The sequence below is a fragment of the Crocodylus porosus genome, unplaced genomic scaffold, assembly GCF_001723895.1.
Source record: "Crocodylus porosus isolate Cpor-Errol unplaced genomic scaffold, CroPor_comp1, whole genome shotgun sequence".
In the NCBI taxonomy this organism is placed as follows: domain Eukaryota; kingdom Metazoa; phylum Chordata; order Crocodylia; family Crocodylidae; genus Crocodylus; species Crocodylus porosus.
The window spans coordinates 17,492,606-17,513,822 of NW_017728907.1; the positions used below are offsets into that span (position 1 = coordinate 17,492,606).

General features: G+C 40.6%; 1 protein-coding gene across 1 annotated transcript in view; it reads right to left on the minus strand.

Annotated features, from left to right (window-relative positions):
• Nucleotides 1-497: 497 nt before the first annotated feature.
• RFWD2 (ring finger and WD repeat domain 2) overlaps nucleotides 498-21,217 on the minus strand; it is a gene marked incomplete at its 5' end in the record, with an annotated part of 205,772 nt that continues 185,052 nt past the window's right edge. Inside the window, 2 exons of the mRNA XM_019530579.1 lie at nucleotides 498-1,657; nucleotides 5,094-5,138. Coding sequence (XP_019386124.1) covers nucleotides 1,640-1,657; nucleotides 5,094-5,138 — 63 coding nt within the window. The remainder of the gene's footprint in view (nucleotides 1,658-5,093; nucleotides 5,139-21,217) is intronic.

The window sequence follows — 21,217 nt, forward strand, 5'->3', positions numbered from 1 at the left end:
TACTGTATCTTCCCAGCTGAGATTCTCAAACCACTTTTAAGCAAATTACTGTCAGGAAGCCTTGGTGTCTATTAGCTACAATTAGCAGGTCTTACCCCCATTTCATCCATGGCTGATAATTACATAAAATGAAATTAAGTGATTCAAGCAGGGTCACATCTAGGGCATTTGGCAACTGAATCCTAAATCATTGATTCCTACATTCTTTGTAGAAACTTCAAGGCCACTCTCCCCATTTTCTCTTCTATGCACCCTGAACTGGGATCCCACACCTGGTTTTTCAGTTCAGTATCACAGCCATTAATCACTGGATGAGGCAGGATACCTTTCATAACCATCCAACAGCAATTGCTAGATGGAATATAGTAAAACTACCAAGCTGAAGCCAACAATCGATACAGGAAGTTCCCAAACTGGCAGTTATTTATTACTGCCATTCATGAGTGTGACACATCGTCTTGGACCCTTGCTGTTCTGCCAACAAAGTAACAACTTAACACTCAGCATCATGGTTTATTGTACACATGGAGAGGGAGAATAAAGTGTATGCACGTTCACTTAAAGCTACTATATCTGTGAAACACATTACAATCCATCAGATCCCCTCTTCTTACAACATTAAAAAAGCTTGGCTTCCACAGGTGATACGAGTAGGGGGCAAACATAATTAGAGCACATGGGAAAATGAATTGTGTAGGCTTTGGTAATTGGATGTGGAAACTTTCACCTCTAGCAGAAATATACAAATCCAGCCCAAGTCAGTGGCGACAGCAAGTCTTTATCGAATAACAGTTTGGTGGTCTGTGTGCAATAGTTTGGCGGTATCAGTCCAGTTCCCAGTGTAGAGGTGTCCGCATCAGTCGGCACCCTTGTTTTGTTGGCAGGCAGCAGAGAGGCCAGGATTAAGTGGGCATAAAAATAAATTACCCCTATCTTTAGTCTCTTAATGTCAGGATAGAGGCATACTGGAAAGACAGGGGGAGCTGCCACTTTCCTGTTGATATCCAGAGGACTTCAGTCTCCAGAGCTGTCAACCTAGCAACTTTTATAAACTTTTAATGCATAAAAAAAAGCAAACAACAACAGCATACAACTAAACCACATATATTTTATAATCTCAAAGCAAATTGCTTAAATGTCCAAGTAAGGCTTAGAGTTTTTTTTTTCCCCCCAGTGGAGATGAAGGAAAAGCCAGATAGAAGTAACATAGGTATGCACTTCCATCTACTGCCCATAGTTCTGTGATCTGGTTAGCTCCCTTCCCAAGTAAATTTGTTCCCATATGCAACAAGAGAGAATCTTCCAGCTTCAGCATGTGGCTCAATACACTTTATTATTCCTTTTTGTTATTTGTTTTTATTTAAAAGAATTTGTTTCCCTATCATAAAAATTAGACAACCATACCATCACCAGCAGCAGCAAAGTCCGTGGAGTTAACATTGATGGCAGACAGTTCACTGGTGTTCCCAGTATCTTGAAAGGTCCGAGAGAGTCCATAAATGGGAAAAAAAAACCCCAAACATGATGGCTTTTGGGAGGAACATCAAGGTGATTTCAATTTCTTGTCCCAGTGAAGATCCCAGATGAATGCTGTAGCATGTCAGTGGGACCAGTACCTCATGCCTTGAGAGAAAACCCTTCATACCAGCTCCAGTACCTGATTAACAAAGAGAGAGCAAGCAATTAGACCTGGGATTTACTACATTCGTTATCTTTTACTATACCACACAGAGCAGCAGGAAGTGATCTGACCCTTTTTTCCCTTCCCTTACTCTTTATTCATCAGCATACAAGAGTGTCACTTAGGGCCTCTTGGACATTTGACAAACACCACAGAGAGTTAAAAGCCTTAGCTTGCCTTCCATTTCATATGCAATACAATACATTGTGATATAACACAGTAGGACAAGACCAACCAATCACATCTTTTATTTTCCTACTTCCTGAAAAGCACGACCAGTGCAGACCAGAGATTTACTCTCATCAGATACTTCTCTTCATACATGCATTAACATTTCCTAAGCGAACACCGTGCCATATTTTCAAACCCTGGAAAACAGGATTTCCCTCAACTGGATACAGCAGAATATAATTCATCTATCTATACAGGATTTCTGAGCTATGCATTAAACCTCACTAGACCTGCTCTTGTCTCCTTACCTACCGAATGTCCCATGTAGATGCTATCACAGTCAAACAAATTAAAAAGGAAACATGAGAATGTTAATAACTGTCGTTGTTTACACATTTTCCTTCCCCTCTTCACTAATTAACAATCAGGGTATGTGAGAAAAAGCCTTTCCTTCATAATCAGTCTTCCTTTGCTACTGGATTCACTTAAAAATGTCATACGCCTATGTGTGCCACCAGTTTTACTCAAGGGAAATGATTGAAGTAAAGCACAATAACCTACAAATCTTTTAAATGAATCGCTTGAGAACAAGAGGCAACAACAGTATGTACGGTAGTAGTAGAAGCAATGGGGGAGATGGAAACGGCATGTGCAGAACATTCAAATAGTTCAGGACTGTTCAACTTCCTGATGACCAGAGGCCACAGCCCCATGGGCTGAATGGCCCTCCCAGGTGCTCCCCTGTTGCACCAAGCACAAAAATATTCTCCTTCCCATGTGCTGATTCAAGCATATGGGTGCTTCCCTCCCTCCCACTGCACCCAGCCAGGCACTCAAGTGCCCCAGCCCCACCTTCTGCTCCCTGGATGTGGGCTCCTCCACAGAGCCAGCATCCCACACCACAGGCTATGCAACATTGATTCAATCTGGGGCAGAAAGGAGACGTCAGAGGGAAGGGGAGCCCAAAGTCTCTGACGGGAGGAAATAACATGATGGGGGGGGGGGGGGGGAGAAGAGGGTGGAGGAGTAGTGGCTCGGTGGGAGCCACACGTGATCTGTGGGCCACTGGTTTGGCAGCCATAAAATAGTTAAGAGGCCTGCAATGGGGAACTGGGGGGAGAACAGACACTCAAACATTGCATGGGCTTTGCTTGTTTTTTTTCAAATGCAGATAAGTGACCTGGAAAGTGATTTTCCACCCCTGTTAAGCTCCCCTATCATATTTAAAACAGCAATATCAGGTCTAGCAAGGCTGCTTTAACTGCCAGAGAACTGGAGTTGTCACTGAAGGTCAGCATCTCAGTGGCCGAAGCATGGGAACAAAATAGGTTTTCTGAAGTGACTGAAGATAGGCTGTAAAACCCTAACCAACTACTGCAAGAAATCAGAATTCCTGATTACAAATCTGCTACACTGACCATCAATACTCTAGACCAGTGGTCTCCAACCTTTTTAAGTAGGAGATTGCCTTTAGCATTTTAAAAGCAGCCCAAGATGTATCGTGTGCCTCCGCCACCACCCCCTTTCCCCCACCCAGCAGGTAAGTTGGTGGGGAGGGAAAGGGGAGGGGGGACAGATTGAGGCAGAGCAAGAAAAAATTATTTGGGGGTGCACCTCCCCAGCAGGTGAGTCCCACCCAGCCACAGTCCCGCTCAACTTACCCCTGCTTCTGCAGCACTGTCCCTTACCGTGGGGGCCTCGATTTAGCCCCTGCCCCTTCCCTCCCCCACAAACTGACCGGCTGGACCGGGGCACACACGTGCATGCACGTGGGCACTCAGCCCCCACCCCAGCCTTGGACAGACTCCAAGAGGCTCTGAGATCTATCGGTGGATGGAGATCCACTGGTTGGTGACCACTGTTCTAGAATGAAGGCAATTGCAAGATGGATGCTGCAAATGTTACTGATCATATTCTGCAGCAGCTAGTTTTGATTAGCATACCCTGTTATATGTCATTCTGAGAACTAAAAAATGCACCAGCTCTCAGGCTCACTAAACAAAAGGGACAGGAGGTAAAAAAGAGTGCCAGAATCACCAACTGATGATTAAGTGCCGTGATGGATTTTCATTTACAGACTGCTTAGGGAAGAGACATCCTAAAGAAAGGCAACAGTCAGAAACAAGAAAACAGTCTTGGGAACTTTCTTGCTAGAGGCTTTGAGCTTTTACGTTTTGATATTTAAAGTCTGACTTTAAATTATTCACTGGTCTAAGTAGTCGTAGCTGCAGGAGGGATAGTGAAAAGAAGAACCCCTGGGGAGTGCTTGGAGAGTTCATGCTCTAGGCTGGGTCTCAATTATACTCCTGCACAGGAATGTGTCAGGTAACACCTGGTGCAAGACGGGACAGAGTTTATCCGATGGCTGGCAGGTTGCTTTTCTCTCAGGAGGTCATGTTTTTGAGGGAAGGAGGTCATGGAGTGTGGTCCAAGACTAGTGACACACTTGACTTTCTGCACAATAGGAAGTCAGTCATGTTTAGGAGCCTATACTGGCAGCTGTTATCAAGAAGAGCAGGTCATAATGCTGGGAATGAGAAAAGCCAAGCAGTGAATTTTCTTGTTTTGATTGTTGCTGTGAGTTTGGATTGCTGTACCCTGCATTAGAACTTATACCAAGAGCATGGTATGTAGCTAACTCCAATGAACTATAACTAAGTCTCTAAGTCTCTGCTAGTTCTTGGTTCAAAGCCACAGATTAGTGTACAAATGTGGCTGCACATGTAGGTGTTTGTGGGGTACAGCACTGAATGAATGCCTCATTTCAAAACAGTCCCACTGATGGACTATTTGAACCAATGCAAAATCTAATGGCTTTTGCAGAAAATGAGGCATGATGCCTATTTTTCAAGAAAAGAAAAAAACACCATTCGCAAAAGCAGAAGTCTTCCATGTTTAATCTCAATGGCAGCACACTACAAAATGTTGCAAGCTTTCCTGTTTAATGTCGTTCTAGTACAGCAGAGGCACTTTGAGGACTGGCACAGTGGGGTAGGGCTCCTGGGAACTTACCAGCTTCTTTTCCACACTCACACCCTGACTTGGGGTTTTTGGTGGGGTTTTTTTGCTTCTGCTCTAGTCCCCCTCTTCCTAGCTTTTGCCAGATGCAAATACATCATTTAAATTACAGATATCCACATTTGGGATGACCTCCTCTAGTAGTTCCTCCTGGCTGTATAGCTTCTATGACCTTGCTCCTTATTGACTATGACTCAAAACAGAGACATGTGAAAAAACTTACCTTAATTGTACCCTGACTGTTAGCAGCAATCAGCACATTGGATTCCTGAAAAGGAAGAGGAGCTATAAGAGTTTGCAAAGAAGGCTTTTGAAGTAATGTAGAATAGGAACCTGCTTTTTAATTTAAACATTAAAAACCTATCCAGTTTAGAAAAAATTAACTCTTGACATTTCTGATGTGCTTTTGAAGCTAGAAATCTTATTTTAAGAGGTTACGTTACCTGAAAGAATTAGGAAGCAAAAATCCTCAATGCTTCTATAGAGGTTTAATCTTAAAAGCAATTTACAAACATGAATTAATCCTCACAACATCCATGTGAAGCAGGCAAGTAACAATCAACATTTACATCTCTTGGCAGTGTGCATACAAAGGTCTCTGGTGCCTTAAATAAACTGAATAATTAACATTATAAAAAGCTCTCCAACCAGCGTAACATGCAATTAAAATAACCAACAAATCTGCAATGGAAAGTAAAATAGGAGGAATATAACAGCTTTCTGTACCTACAAATGACAATGACACACAAGCTGACTGGACTTGGCCCAAACTTGAAGGGTGCTAGAGAAATACTACTTATCTACAACTTAGGTATTCACAAGGAATCAAACCAGGCATACACAGCCTGTTCATCTGGGCTGCACTGCTATGGCCCAGTAGACACCCAGGAAAACAGAGATCCCCAAAACTCAAAGGTTCTGGATGGAAGCTGACCTGCTTCCTACACACTCAAGACTGTGTTCTTAAGATAGTCATACAAGTCCAATTCCACCCACTTCAAATGCTTTGATGAGAGAAGGTTAAAAAAAAAAAAAATCCAGAAAGAAAAATAAAAGAAAGCATCAATAAGCTAAAAAAAACCAAAGGGGAGAAATGGGAAAGGAAGGAAAGAAGAAGAATTCTGAAAAAGCAATCAGAGGCAGCTTTCCACATGGCTTTTTATCTAGCCCTGTAATGCCAGTAATTATGGTATATGCTGCCAAACTGGCTGGCACAACTGACAGTTGTCTAAAGACAGCTGAAAGAAGCAGCAGCAAGATAAATGGAAAGATCAGTCTTTGAGAGGAACTATCCATTCTCAGACAAACTTACCTTAATTGTCCCATCATTTAACATGCGTGGGTTTAATAAGCTCAGTGATGAGAATATAACCCCCTTCAAAGAAGTAATGCATTCAGCAAGTGAGCCAGGGGAAAATAGCTATACCTAAATCAACCAAGTACAAAACTGGTAGATGCTGGCACTTGGCAGCAGAAGTACATGAATTTTTAGCCCAGTACCTAAAAGATTAGGCTGCAAAATGCTTCATCATAAGGCTCTGAAGCCTGCAGGAGCACCCGATCTGAAGCAGCAGGAGAATAAATACTCCTATATAACAAAAAAAGCTAGTTTTCTAGTAATAGTTACCTTTTGGTGGGTGACTGGACTACTGTATCATAAATGCTAATCCTGTAATGGATACTATCCAGGGGGAACAGATGCATGAACTTTTTGACACTAGCTCATGTGACACCCTCAAGGCAAAAAGCTCTTGTACAGAAAAACCAAGCCCTAAAAAAGAATGACAAAATTCCCATTTCTATTCCTTTCTCGACTAAGAGGGTCAGTCTTGAGAATCCCACAACTTTCTATTTAAAGCATCAGATTCTGGTGCCTAAAGCCCAGGACAAATTTGGTCATTAAGCAAAATCCTTGTTAAGAAACAAACAGATGAATGACTTGGGTGGCTAAAATAGGAACTGCATTGCTTTGAGATATCTGACTAATTTTTGGAAGCAGGGGAGAAGCATGAGCAGCTATGAAATGTCTGGAACAAAAGGCTGGAGCTGATGAATACAGAATGATCACTGTTGGTTTCGAATCATTCTTGTCTGCATTGTGACTGGTAAATCACTACTGTTGTTGTAGTCTGCCAGGGCATCATTGCAAATGAGCTCTGGCTCAATGGGCAGCTTTGCCTACTACATAAAATAAATATGCCAGAGGGTCATTCTCTTTCTTTCTTTGGAACCTATGTTTTTTCCACTAGAACTCCTTTCTGGGCTTGGGATAATCACTGATCTATTGCTTTCATCCACAGCCTATACATAACAAGCAAGAAAAGACAGCAGGAAAATTAGCTCCTAGTCAGTCATTCAACAAACGATGACTTGCTCGTTAAGGCACTCTAGCATTGTGCTAGGTTCTATGGGAATACAATCTAAGTAACTTTTTTATCCCCTGGAGGAACAATTCTCTTCCTTTTGTATTGCCTATAAAACAGCCATTACGCTCAACACATTAAAAACCTAAGCAGGCTGTGGAAAAAAATTATTCACACAGCATGTGATCTGTAAATTTATAACTGGTGACAGACAGACATGAATATATTTAAATCAATCTTTTTGCCTGTGCATATACATAAAGAGAGAAATTACCCAGTTTCACAGTGTCTAAGGTTAATTATACAGCTTCACAAAGTCATGAGTTCTTGATTGACCAAAATTCTCTCTCAACATCTATGGCCTTTACCAGGGTCTCAGCTGCCATTAAAAACACAGCCAACATAACTTTCTATGATTGGAAGGAAATTCCATTTTTTGAAATGTTATAAATAAGTACTTATTGCCTTACAATAAGCATGCTTCTTCAAGATGCTGTAGCCAGTGTGCACCTCACTATAGATGCACATGCACCTCATGTTTGCAGGCTTTTTAAAAGCACGATCCACTGGGCCTGCACATAGAAAGTATTTTCTTGTACTCCTGCACAATGTCATAAGGAGAATATTGACTGTGACCTTCTCTGAAATCCATTTTAATCCCAAATCTATAGTAGCCTACTCAATTCTATTCCCTCAAAAGACTAGCACTTGGATCCATGAAAGACAGTCACTACAAGGGCCATGAATCTGACTGCAATGGTGGAGACATCCTTTGTCACCCATCAGGCTGTTTTGGCACCCTTGATTGTTTCCCCGAGTTCCTCCCTGCTGTCAAGCATGAGTTGTGAGGGGAAATGGTGTCAACCCACCCCACGTTAAAGACATATTTAGAGAGCATGGCCTGCCCATTTGCTACTCAGACTTGTAAAGAGTAAATTTTCTCCCAAACAGGTTGAGCTTTTTTGAATTCTCATTCTTAGTGTACTCATGATTTAGCTTTCTCCATTACTACCAAAGTTATATCTAAATGATAAATTAGTCTTCTCTATAGGCAATCAAGCACAATTTGCTCTGACAGCTGCTTCTTAAGCTGAAAGTTGTGGTGTTGTGTCCATGGAGCACGGCGCAGGAGGCAGACTAACAGTCCCTGTCACTAATCAGCCCATCTGAAGCACCGTTTTAGGAGGTAGCCCACCTGGAGCCATTAACAGAAAATAGTCTGGGGAAAGCGGTGAACAGACATAGCCCAAGACAACTAAGAAGCTTGGGTTGAGCAGACACAGAAATACTGACATCCTAATTGGGCACGTTCAAGCTGTTTGTTTTGCAATTTGCATATTCTTATGGAGAACGAAAGGCACAAAGAGCACTTGCTTGGTATATGGGGCTCTCTCAAACAGAAGAGGCACCCACTGTGTCCTTCTTCCAATGTGTCCTACTGTGTTTAGCCTGAAGCTCTTGCGTTTCAAATCTACCATGTTGCTAAGCCCTGGATCAGATAAGGAAAGTGGTACATATGATGGAGTCCGAATGGGACTGATCATAAACATTTAGTCAAGAGCTCCCATAGCCACCACTTCACTCCATGACAGCACAGGGAGAGTGACCACTGTCAAAGCCCCTCAATGCTGACTGGTGCCAAAGCCCTATGGTCTACAAGTGAGATCACAGGGCTCCATGGTAGGTTGCTGATCCCTTTCCTACAGGGACACTTGCATCCAATCAGCCATGTGGCTCAATTATAAAGTGATTTTCTCAAATACAATGCTCAGTTTTAACCAATCTTTTCTTCAACAAGAGACAAGTGTGCGAGAACCATCACATACTGCACCTTTCCTGTTTCCAGCCCACATGTCCCTGAACTTCAGTAGTCACCATGCCAAAGGAGCACTCATGGGACTAGGAACATGTACTTTACATTTTTCCTTCCTGACAAAGGGAAGAGTGAGCCTATTGTAAACAGGCTCAAAGAGATAGAGCTAATATTCAAAAATTGGATTTAAAAAAAAAAAATATATATATAAAATCCTCTCTGTGAGGGCATTCCTTTTTATCATGTTTATACTGACTCACAGAAAAATCAAAATCAAATGATTTCCTGGTGCAAGCTTGGCTGGAGAAAGCTGCATAGTTGTCTGAACAATAGGAAAGGCTACATACTAGTTCTTTCAGGATTACCTTTTTTTGGAATGAGGTATTAAATTAGGACATTTTTCATGTACCAATTATACATTTTTATTAGCTTGAAACGTAATGGCTACAAAAAAAATGATAAAGCTTAGTATGGGTGAGGAAAAAATAAGTCCTTGAACTGAAAGAAACTGTAGTAAGTGCCTAAACAAACAAAGCTCTTTGGCCATGTAAACTGTAGTGTCCAAGTGAAAAATGTATAAATGATACATGGACATTTCCCCAGTAAAGTTAATTTGACAAAAATAAGCTTTAAATTTTAACAGATTTAAAGCTGATCCAACTACATTTTCTACTGAAAACAGAATTGCTATGTTGTATTATGTATGTATACTATGTTGTATTATGGTCCAGACTGAGGAAGCAAAGTTTAGTTAAAGGAATAATTTGAAGACGTGATTTTCATTGTGGTTTTCTCCTTTCTGTTATGTCACTACCCATCAACAAAGTGTGGTAATAATTTGATGAGCTAAAGCTATGGTTTCTTGAACAGATGCCCATGTTTGTGCTTTGGGTCAAAAACCATCTTTCCACATTGTGTGACCATGTGCATGTGAATCATCCACAGTGAGCTCCAGCCCTGTTTGTGGCTTCTATGGATTTCCAATCCTGGCGACATTATGAATATAGGCGCACTACACCTGTGCCAAGTATCTTTCCCTAGTTAAACCTTTTTTAGATTAGATTCAGCCTTTTTTGTATTAAAATAATACTGCATCTTCAGAAGAAGCTTGAATATTCAGCTAAACTTCAATTAACTTTTAACGCAATCTAAAATAGGACTTTTAAAGTTTTCCCCAGAATCTCTTTCTTACTTCCCCCTAAAAAAACAAAGCAAACAAACAAAAACTTTGCTAACAAAGGTTTGTCATCAATTCTGCTTTCTAAACAGTTATTGCCAGCTAATAAGGAATGCATATTTAAAGGTATTAGGTATAACTAAACATACTTAATGTTTGCTAATATAATAAGAAAGATCAGGAGACGTGCCCACAATTTTAATCATTTACAACAGAACTGAGGTTACGTTGTGGAAGTGAAGCTACTCAGGCTGTTAAGAAAGGCACTAATCCACTAGGAAAGCTACTCCTGCCTTTAATAAAAATAGTTGTTTCTGTCCCCTCCCTTCCCCCACGGGACTGAAGCTACAGGATACATTCAGGAGATGGCCCTCATTCCACTGAAGCTGGTCTATCAATCTCTCTTAATATTTGAGATTTTCATTGCATCACAGAAGTCATCAAAATGTGTGAAAAATAACTGATGCAACACCTATTCTCTGCTGATCTTTGGATGAGAATAAACAGATTACAATAGTTTCTCAGTCTAAAACCTGATCCAAAGGATAAAGTTTCAGTGTGTGAATTAATGAAGTCAGCAGCCCCCACCCCTTAAGAAAACGGGGAAAAATTTTTTTTTTTTTTACATGAAACAGGATAGAACTCCAACCTAAACCTTTACATCAGAGTCCTCATACCAAGACTACTACCATTTGAACTACAAGTGTCATGAAGTCACTTACTCTATTTGGGAAGGATATCAATTTGTTGTGCTTTTATTATCAATTGAAGAAAAAAAAATTCTCTGTGATGCTGTATAGTCTGTCACTGTCATGTTCAGTTGGCTTATGCTGTGTGAAGACTTCAGGGAATGCTTAAAGGTGCCCCATAACTTGGTATTTCCTTGCTTCCTAAAGTTTGTATTGAACGCCAATCTTAATCTCTTTAAAACGAAGTTGTTACTATTTCTTTTCTATAGAACATTATCTGTAATTTGAACAATAGGCCCATGTTAAAGATTATGACAAAAAGGGAAAATAAACAACTTCTCATTTCAAGTGGATTAAAAAAAAACAATAGCTTGTATCCAACAAAGAGTTTCATGAACAGTTCAAAACATTTTAGTAGAAGAGATTACAAACTTGATTAACTTGGAATAGACATAGAGACCAAAATTACACTCTACGGGCATTTTTACACATGCAAGTGCTGCAATGTAGTGAAATGCACGTCAGCGTTGAGAAAATGGTGGCAGCGCACTTTAGAACAAAAACACATAGAAAGTGTTTTAGTTCAAAAGCATACCACCACCATTTTCTGCATGCTGATGTGCATTTTGCCACTTATACAACTGTATGCAGCACAGCGCACTTCACATCAGCTTGTATGCAAAGCAGACTCAATTAATCAAGTCTGCTTCAAAGTGGCGATCTATGGTGTGTCACAGGACAAAAAGGTATGTGTATAGATGCCACTTAATCCTTAAAAATAAATTTTCTGTTAATACCAGATATTAACAGAAAATTCTCTCATAGCAATTCTCTCATCCTGAGAGATTCTCTCTGAGTGGAGATTTGGTCTCCTTAATGCACAGAAAAATCGAATTAGAGTTATGCGAACAAAAATGTGCAAGATCTCAGCAAATACGAGACTGTACTCACCTGCATCTGCTTCCAACTCCAGCTGTAAATATAATAACTTGGGTTTTTAAAAAGAGTTTATGCTTGGACTCCAATTAAAGCTACAGAACATACTGATAGTATTCACATTGCATATGTAGATTCATAATAACCATTTCCCCTGTGCACTTATAAAGGGGAGGTCCCCCATTTGTGCTACCTCAGGTACAAATGAATTAACATGCAAGTTCCTTGTCACATACTAATTCACAGACTTGCTACAGGATTCTGTAGCAGGAGAAAGCTTTCAAATGAATTAGTGCCTTCATCATCATAGCTCAACCACAATCTGCAGTTCCTATGCGAGATTAAATGACCTCCCCGCCCCAAGATGAGATGGGTACTAGGCACATATTCAACATCCAGTTTAATTCCTCCACATCATTTTTCTATTGAACAACTCTCTAATCCTTCCATTATGGAAACTTTCTTTTAGATTAAAAAGCCCCTCAAAACCAAAAATGTCTTCTGACCTTGTCTCACACTGCATTTTCTGTCTGAGCCACAAGTGGCTCTCTCAGCACAGGGAGTATCTTGCTTTCATGCTCCATATGTAAGGTATCTTTTACCAACTTCATACATTTTTGGATTTTACAGTTAAAGTGCTTTTCCACTTTTATAAAGGCTGAATTCAGCACAAGAACCTACTGTGAAACTGAAGATTTATTGTCAACATACATAAATCTAAGCTTATACTCACAGCATGCGTGCACATAGAGCAAAGTATTCAAACATTTGCTCCAATGACACACTTGCATAAGAGGAAAGCATTTGCCAGCCAAATGTAAAATCGGTTTTTCCCTTAACATGACCCTTCACTTTGAGCAAGTGGCTTTATGAAAAATAGGTGTAAGAGGACAACCTGGGACCAGGACAGAGCACTTGAACAACAAACAAAATCAGCCCTGACTGCACATGTGCTGCACAAAGATTGCTATCAATTTGTCCCACTTTTATGCAGTCCTCTGAACCCTGGACAGAACTCCAATCCCACAAATAAGAGTAGAAGAATCTGTGGAGAGGTAAAACATGGCAGTGGCACCAAACGGTCCTCCTCTCCCTCAAGCCCCTAGGATCTTTGAGGAGCCAGGTGTAATCTTCCCTGCATTTCAGCTATTGTGAAACAAGCTAAATACAAATAAAATAAGCACTTTTCAGGTATTTACTTGGAATTCTAACCCAGAATAAGTTTTCAATGACAAATTATTCTAGCTGCTACAAACCAAACCCACAGAGCCTGAACAGTTGGTGCACAGTTCCTGTCATACAAGTAGACACCTATATAAAAACCAAACAATGTCAGCATCAGCATTAAAAAAAAAAAGTCAAGTTATCACCTCTGCATATGCGGGAATATTGAGCTTCACTGGCCATGATCTAAATACAAGATCTCTCAAGCCTGTTTGTTCCTACACTATCATATTTCCTCTCCTGTGATTTTACGCTCTTCCTACAAATAATGAACCTGACACCTTGAATACAATGTCAGCATTATACAAATGCAGCATGTAAGAAGCTTTCAGACTGTATATGTAAATGTGCAGCTTATCAGCATCAGTACTGAAACCCTCCCCCACATTAAATGGCTAGGTAAACCCCCCCCCCCACCTGAACGCCACTTTACCTCAAATATTTAAAACTAAAATACATAATGCTATTATACTTTGTCATTCCTTATCGCCTCTCTTATCGTTTGGGGCATCACTTGTTTCATCTCCACCTTTGGAGATTAACCTCTTCAGGGCCGAGTCCATGCCTTTGTGTATATTCATCCAGTACTGAGCAGAATGGAGCCCCTGAGAAATAATTCCTAATACTACCCTCACTATTCTCTCTCCCAAATAGCCTAATCAGAAGCAGCAAAAAATATCTGATTGTCCTAACAATGCTAATATTCAGAACAACAATTAATTAAAAATGACAGTGCAGGATACACTGGAGAGAGGTAACTCTACCATCACAGCATGAAGCCAGCTTGATAGGGCGGAAACCCAACAAGGAAGGCTACTTTAGACTTTGTGAAGGAACTGCACTTGCCAGATGTACACCAGGAAATCAATGATCACAGACTGGAAACAGAAACCATGAGGCAAATTTGAAATCCCTCAAGTCATGATTTCAATGATATTTAGGGTGTTACTTTCTCTCCTAGACTTCCCCTATTCTCCTCCCCATTGCAACTGTAGCCTTTTACAGTCTGCTTACAGCACACTTCCACATTCTGCCAGCTCTCATCACCTCTTTTTCCACCAGTACCCTCACTTCCACTTTAGGCCATGTACAGACATCAGTTTCTCCTGTGCTCATGGCTTCTCCTGAAAGAGTTTACAAAAGTTTAGGATTTTTCCCCAGAGTGAAAATGGCCACTTCAGAAGAAAAATAACCTGGGAATAACCAAGGTTAGATCACTCCCAGGAAAGTTCCTACTGGGAGGATGAACATCTGTATATGTTCTCTTCCAAGAGAAGCCAACAGCATAGTCCTCTAGCACCACAGGGTGCTTTGGGCTGTAGAGAGACACAGACTGACCCTGATCAGTCTGGGTCAGTCAATCAGGGCTGCCTTGTGCACAGCTGCCGTTTTGTTAATGGGTGGACGGAAGGAATCTGCAGAGCACGCTGAGGTGCTTGCCTGGGGGACCCCTGACTGCACAGCTTTGGCACCGCAAGTTCTCTGCCCTTCAATGGTTCAGCATTTGGCATCTCTGGGTAAGTTTTTCTGCCAGGAGAACACACCAGGACGAATTCTCCCAGATTATCTGAACACATGTGCATAGGCTCAGTTTCCAGCAAAGTCTTCCTAAAGGGATCATTACTGCCTTATTTGAGCTCTCTAAAGCCCACTATCCTCTAATCTAAGGCTTTAGCCTATTTACCCTATCCCATCTGCTGTACATACAACTTTTTTTTTCAGCTACCTCTCTCTGTACTTCTCATCTCTCTTCCCCACCCATCCACCTACATCAGAAGATCCTGAATGAACAGAAGGCAGCAGAGACAGGCTGTGGTGGCGATGCTGCAAAGAGCAGGAGAAACACCAGAGTACAATCTGCAGGCTAGGAACAAGACTATAGGAGTGCTGGGTGGTATGAGTTTTCAGTAGGCAGTAGATGCTTTGGGAAAGCCTTACAGATGATTGTGTGCTCCAATACATTTTCCTTTCTTCATGCTTTCTCCTGATCATGCAAACACAGTTATTGTATAAGCAGATACAAAACCTAGGCTGCAGACAGCTGGAAAGCACCTCCACTGAACAGTGACAAATTGCTTCCAAGTTGGTCTAGCAGGAATTGCTGTTGATGGACACAAAGTCTTTTCTTGTGTGCCCTCTGGAGTCTAATACTGTTTCAACACTGCTAGCAGCTTCCCTGGACTAGCACAGAAAGCTGGCCCAAGCATTATAATCAGTCTCCTATACATAAACCCTAAGAAACAAATCATTTCCTGATCAGTCTTTTACCTTTCCTCCTACTCTACCAATAGCATTAGTTTCATCTCCTAATTAGGTGAATAATAAAGACTTAAAACTGACTCAACAACCTTGATACTAATATTTTCAGTTACTAAATCCTAATTCTATACTACAGAACTTGTGCAGGTTTCTTTAACAATCCAATCAATAAAAAAAATTCTTGGAATTCATATATATCACTTTTCACAGGATCCAAAGACAAATTTAAAAATTAATTAAGCCTCACAAATGCCCCCATGAGGTAGCTGGGTATTATACTGATTTTATACTTGGGGAAACTGAGGTAGTGCATTCTCCTAACTTGGCCTTAGATAAACTCAAGGATTTTCAATGGATTGAAATAGATATGCCAGGATGAACTACAGGAGCTAATTCTCCTTACGGTATTGAAGTATAACATTCATTTACATACTGAACAATAAATCACTCCAAAATGTACCTTCCCTCCCCCCCCACCGAGATTAAACCTTACATTACTGCCTCAAGGCTGTTACAAGTTCATAACATACCCCAGTGTATAGCTACCAATTTTTGGTTGCAAGAAGACCCATTCACTAAGTCTTGTGCTTCTAGATAGTTAACTTACAGCTGCTAGACATCCAACTGTAGGGACAAGTTTCTTGTCCTATGCGCTCTCTTGGGATGAAGGATGCCATTACTCAATAGTGCTAATGCCAAAACCAGCCCACCAGTTCTGTGAGCCTATGGATCATCAGCATTTCAGACTGGACAGACTTTGTTCTGCCCTTGCTCCTACAAGTTCTTTGTACTTTTACTGCGTGTTCTCTCCCTCCTACGTAGTGTTAGAGGCACTATAAGAGTAGTGTTCATTTTTTGTGCTATGCACTCAGACAGACGTTCCAAACAAACCAATTTTACCCTTCTTGCATACCCCACAGAAAAAAATACTGTTCCAGGAGGTGCCTCTACAGTTAAGTCATTCAAATTTATTACATCGGGCCTACATTACTCTCACTATGGTCCTTCAGTGAGATATACCAACACCCTTTCAATCAGAAAAGCAGTCTGGGATGTAGTACAAGAGTCTAACCTTGAACAAGACCAACTTGTGCTCATACCAAGTAAAAAAACAGAATTCATAATCTAATGCAGACACACTCCATTCCATCAAAGAGGCTTCCTCAAAGCAAATGAGATACTACTTGAGATATTTTACTTCTCTTGATTATTGTGTCATGTGCATAATATCATGTGACCAAAATTTTTAGACCCAGCTTCCTATGGTCAGATACCTGAATCCAAATGTATGCATCTAAATAAATAAAGGCTTGCGTTCAATCCATAAATCCCAGTGAAGCTTAGGGGAGCGCAGGTACTCACCATGGTTGACTATCAGGCCACTATAAATCAAATGGATACATATGAATTTGGAAACCTTACCTCCTCTGGGTGGGTGCAGCACCTTCTTCCTTTGAGAAGGGGGCTGGCAAAGCCCTGGCACCCTAAAGACAGTCAGAACTACCAGTGTGGTAGCAAGAAGACTTTAAAGATTTGAGACCATGTAGAACCCTGTTGTATAATCTAAACGGGAACCCTGTTGTATAACGCAAACTGGAAAGTATAAATTTTAACTGACTAATGGAGGGGAAGTGGAACAACCTAGTGCCTAACAGGGGATTCAAATCAATGCTGGGTCTAAGATATAATGCTGTAGTTTTGCTTTCAACTATAACAAACCAATGCCAGGTGGTAATTAGCCACATTTGGAGGGGTTAATAGCAGAAAATATCTGCATGGAAATCAAGACAGAAATAGTGCACAGTGGGTCATGAATAGTGAAGCACTTTGATAGGGACACCTGGAATGAGATATTAACAAAATCAGTCACTTAAATCCCCTCTCTCTCTCCCAACATTCATGCGTCTCCATGACACCTAATGCACTGATTCTGATTGTAGATCCAATGTACTATCCTAATACAAATAACTACCACCTTTGAAAGGCTGTGTCATAATACATACACACAAGGGGGCTGAATTAAGATTGGAAAAGCAACCTTAATTCTAACTTTAACTTTTGAATGTGTGACTTGAAACCTTAATAAATAACTTTTAAAATGTAGCTTGTTTTGTATGTCATTTCCTACGGCTTTTAAAAAGCCACAGCTGAAAGAACAAAAATTCCATCATTTGACCTAACTGATGATACCCACCTATTGATACCACCCACATGGATCATAGCAGGCCTAGAACCTTGAGATTCACATCAAAGACTTCTACCCTGAAGAAAATAACTGATAACATAAATAGGCTGTCATCTTGTGTAGATCAACAACAGAAAGAGAGGGATCACTCTGCTGATGGGATTCATCGATATTGGCTGACAGTGGAGGAATAGCAAGATTTCAAAATCACAAGTTCTGCTCCAAGCTCTGGAGAGAATTGTGTTCCAGTGAGCACATACTCTTCTGCCAATTTCTCTCACCGTCCATATACTCATTTTTTCTGCCCTATCCCTCCAACCTATTTTTCCTACTTCCAGTCTCCCTGGATCTAGAAATAATAGACATACTTGTTAAAACTAGAATAATTTATTCAATTAATGAGTCTCAGCATTAATGTATCAAAGGGATTACACAGCTCAGGTATATAAAGACAACACTAAGTAGTCTGAACGCTTAAATCAGATGCCAGTTGGAAACAAAATACAACTACATCAATAAGTGTTGTAACTGGAAGGAAGTGTTAGAAGTCTGGCAGCAATGAAAAGTCAAAACTTTCCATTTCTTTCTTAGCCAGGAGCGATATGGATCATGATAACAAGATTATTATTATAAGACTAATTATAATAATTCATTATGAATAGTTAATTAAAATAAAGCCAATAATTTTATTATTAAAATTATTGTTATTTTAATAAAAGGAAAAGACTTCAACTGCAACATGTGCTGAATGAGGGTCTAGTATTAAGAAAGATGTTTCCACATCAGAATTTGGGCAGATTAGAAAGAAGTGAGGCAAGTATTGGAGAAAGCAGGGGTGAAGGGGTCAAGACACAGGATAACAAAGACCTTGGTTTTGGAAATGCAGTGCATTTTCAATATCATTGAAATTGAACCAGCAGGATTCTGTAATGGAATATGTATTGGTGAAGGGAAGGAAAGGGCAAAGACAAACATGGTATCCTGCTTCTGAGATATGATGGAGGCAGCTCTGTCATTTACTTAGGCCCACAGCTGGTTGTACCCTGATGAATACAGAAGTGTAACTATGCTGTATTTATGCTATACACCTGTTCACCACAGCTGCCTCCTTTCTAAGCTTTCAAAGAGCAATATACCAACATTAAAAAAAATTAAAAATCTGTGCTAATCCTGAAGATAATACAACAAGAATTATTTCACATCTTTGAAAATAAATTCCCAACAAGGGCCATATATAATGCTAAACAAGCAAAATACTTTAAGTTACTGCAGTACATACAAAGCAATGCAAGCTTTTGGGCACCAACCTATCTTCACTAGCCTTCAGAGGTAGGAAGACTTTTTCTGAAAATACTGTGGCAGCTTGCTCAAGTGCCTCAGGTGTACATAGTATGCAGTGATAGATTTTCACAAGCCTGAACATTTTAATAGCATTCAAGAAAATTATGCAGGAGGAGATGTGCCAATAAATTTGAGAATGACAATGGAAAATAGAATCTACTTGCATAGAGAGTGGCTTTGATGTTATTACTCTCTGCTTCTTAATATCCAGGTATAGTTTTACTCTGAAAAACTGCTAGGTAAAAAACGTCAGTCTTCTTTAACAAGTCTGCTTTCTGTGGGTACTTGACAGTTATGTGTTTAATGAAAAGTTTTTTTTCTTTTCTACTTCTCTCTGCCCTGCAGGGCCAACACAGAAAAATAAGAGGAAGCTCCACTTATCTTATGCATCAACAGAGCTGTTTCCAATACACCTGAGAAAACCCACAGAAGATGACATGGCTGCACAGGTATTGCATAAGGCCTAATTTGTCTTGTAGAACCATTGTTATTGGTGCTGATATGCAAGGAGAGAACTGAGCTTGACTTCCAGTGCTCAGGATGAGTTAGCACAGCTGACAGTTAGAATGAAAGGATCCCTTCATTTTTTTTTTAACTGAAAATGATCTTGGAATTGTTGATGGGTAATAGCCATGGAATCCCAAGAGCCACAGAAAACCATACTATGCAATATCACTACTAATGAACAACTTATAATCTTGAGTATTGAAATAAATTGCAATGAACTGAATTGTAATAAAGGCTAATTTGCAACAGGATTGTAGAGTTGTCTATACATAAAATGTAAAGAACTTCATTAAGCACAACCATGTACAGTACAGATGGCAAATATTGAGTTTCTCCTTAGTATCCTACTAACAATTCTCTCCCCATCAGATTTATTTTGAGGGAAAAGATTTTAAATGGAAGACAATTACTTCTAGGATATTAGGAGCTATAAGCAGAAGAGCTTAACTTCACCTTCTTTTTCTACAAGGAAAAAGAACAACTGCTCATTAGTCACCTTAGAAATCAGCTGGGCTATTAAAGATTACCATCTGTCACAGTTTTCAGAGGGTCTTTTACCTCTGTTAGGGTCATCTCACAAACCAGGCTTGCGGAACATTAAAGGACCATGAAACATACCCAGTGCAATAGAAGTACCATGCATGCCACTCCAAGTTTGTTTTGCAGAACAATCTGTTAAAAGATGATCATCCTAACAGTGCAATCAGAAAGATTCAATTGTGCTTTACTGCCCACATTTCTGGTCGAATGAACCCCAACTTTTCAGAACTCAAAAGGGCAATTCAGGTTAGCAACACATACTACATAGACACTTTAGTAGTCAGAAAACATTTTTAGCCTTTCAGTACTAATACCGTTTCCCAGACACAAAAAAGAGAAACTAAAAAAATCCATCATGGATTGACTTTAATCTCTAAGATAAAGTGTAAAGCAATTTTTCGCTGACAGATTTACTGATTTTGACAGGAGCGGGAAAGAGAGACATGTACAATTCCCAAAACTATAAAGGAATCTATATTCCTTATTCCTGTCATCTTGGAAAAGCCATTACTTTCATCCAATCCTCACTTCCAAATCTCAATGACTGTGATTATGAATCTACTATTTTTCCTGTGATTTTGAACAAACATTTTGTAACCGACATGCAAAGGTCATGACTATACAATTCCAACTTAAAACAAGTTAGATTCAAGTAAAGTTGTGAGCGTAAACAGCCTGACACCATCTGTAAAAAGCACAGAAGTAACTTTTTAACTCAATACACCATTCACCTACCCTCTCTCCTGCAACCTACTACTTTAATACCACCCACAACTCAACTTATCTCCAGGGGTATGTCTAGCCCAGGGGTGGGTAATTACTTTGGGCGGAGGGCCACTTACCCAGTTTTGGCTGGCTGTTGAGGGCTACATGGGTAGCCCCGCTCCTTGACAGGTGCCCCGCCCCCTGGTCACCATCCCAATGACTAACATCCCAAAGAATTGGGACCAATGTCCCAGGGCCAGCACCAGTGGAGCCCAAAGCGGGGCGCAGGCTGGTAGGGGTCTGTGAAGCCAGGCTGGGCTGCACCAGCAGGGAGAGGGGATCTGGCCTAGCTCCACAGAGCCCCTGCCAGCTGGGACCACGCACTCCTGCCACCTTGTTCTGGGCCACAGGACACTGGTGCGGGCCTTGTGCTCCTGCTGGCTCCCCACCTACTCACAACCATGCCCAAAGGGAGGTAATCCCAACAAGGGTCAAAGGGAGCAGGAGGGCACATAAACCCCCATGGCTCACTAAGAGCATCTGGGAATGTCTCCTTGCTAAAAGGGAGGCATATACCCAATGGAGAGATGGGGTCATCACCAAGAAGG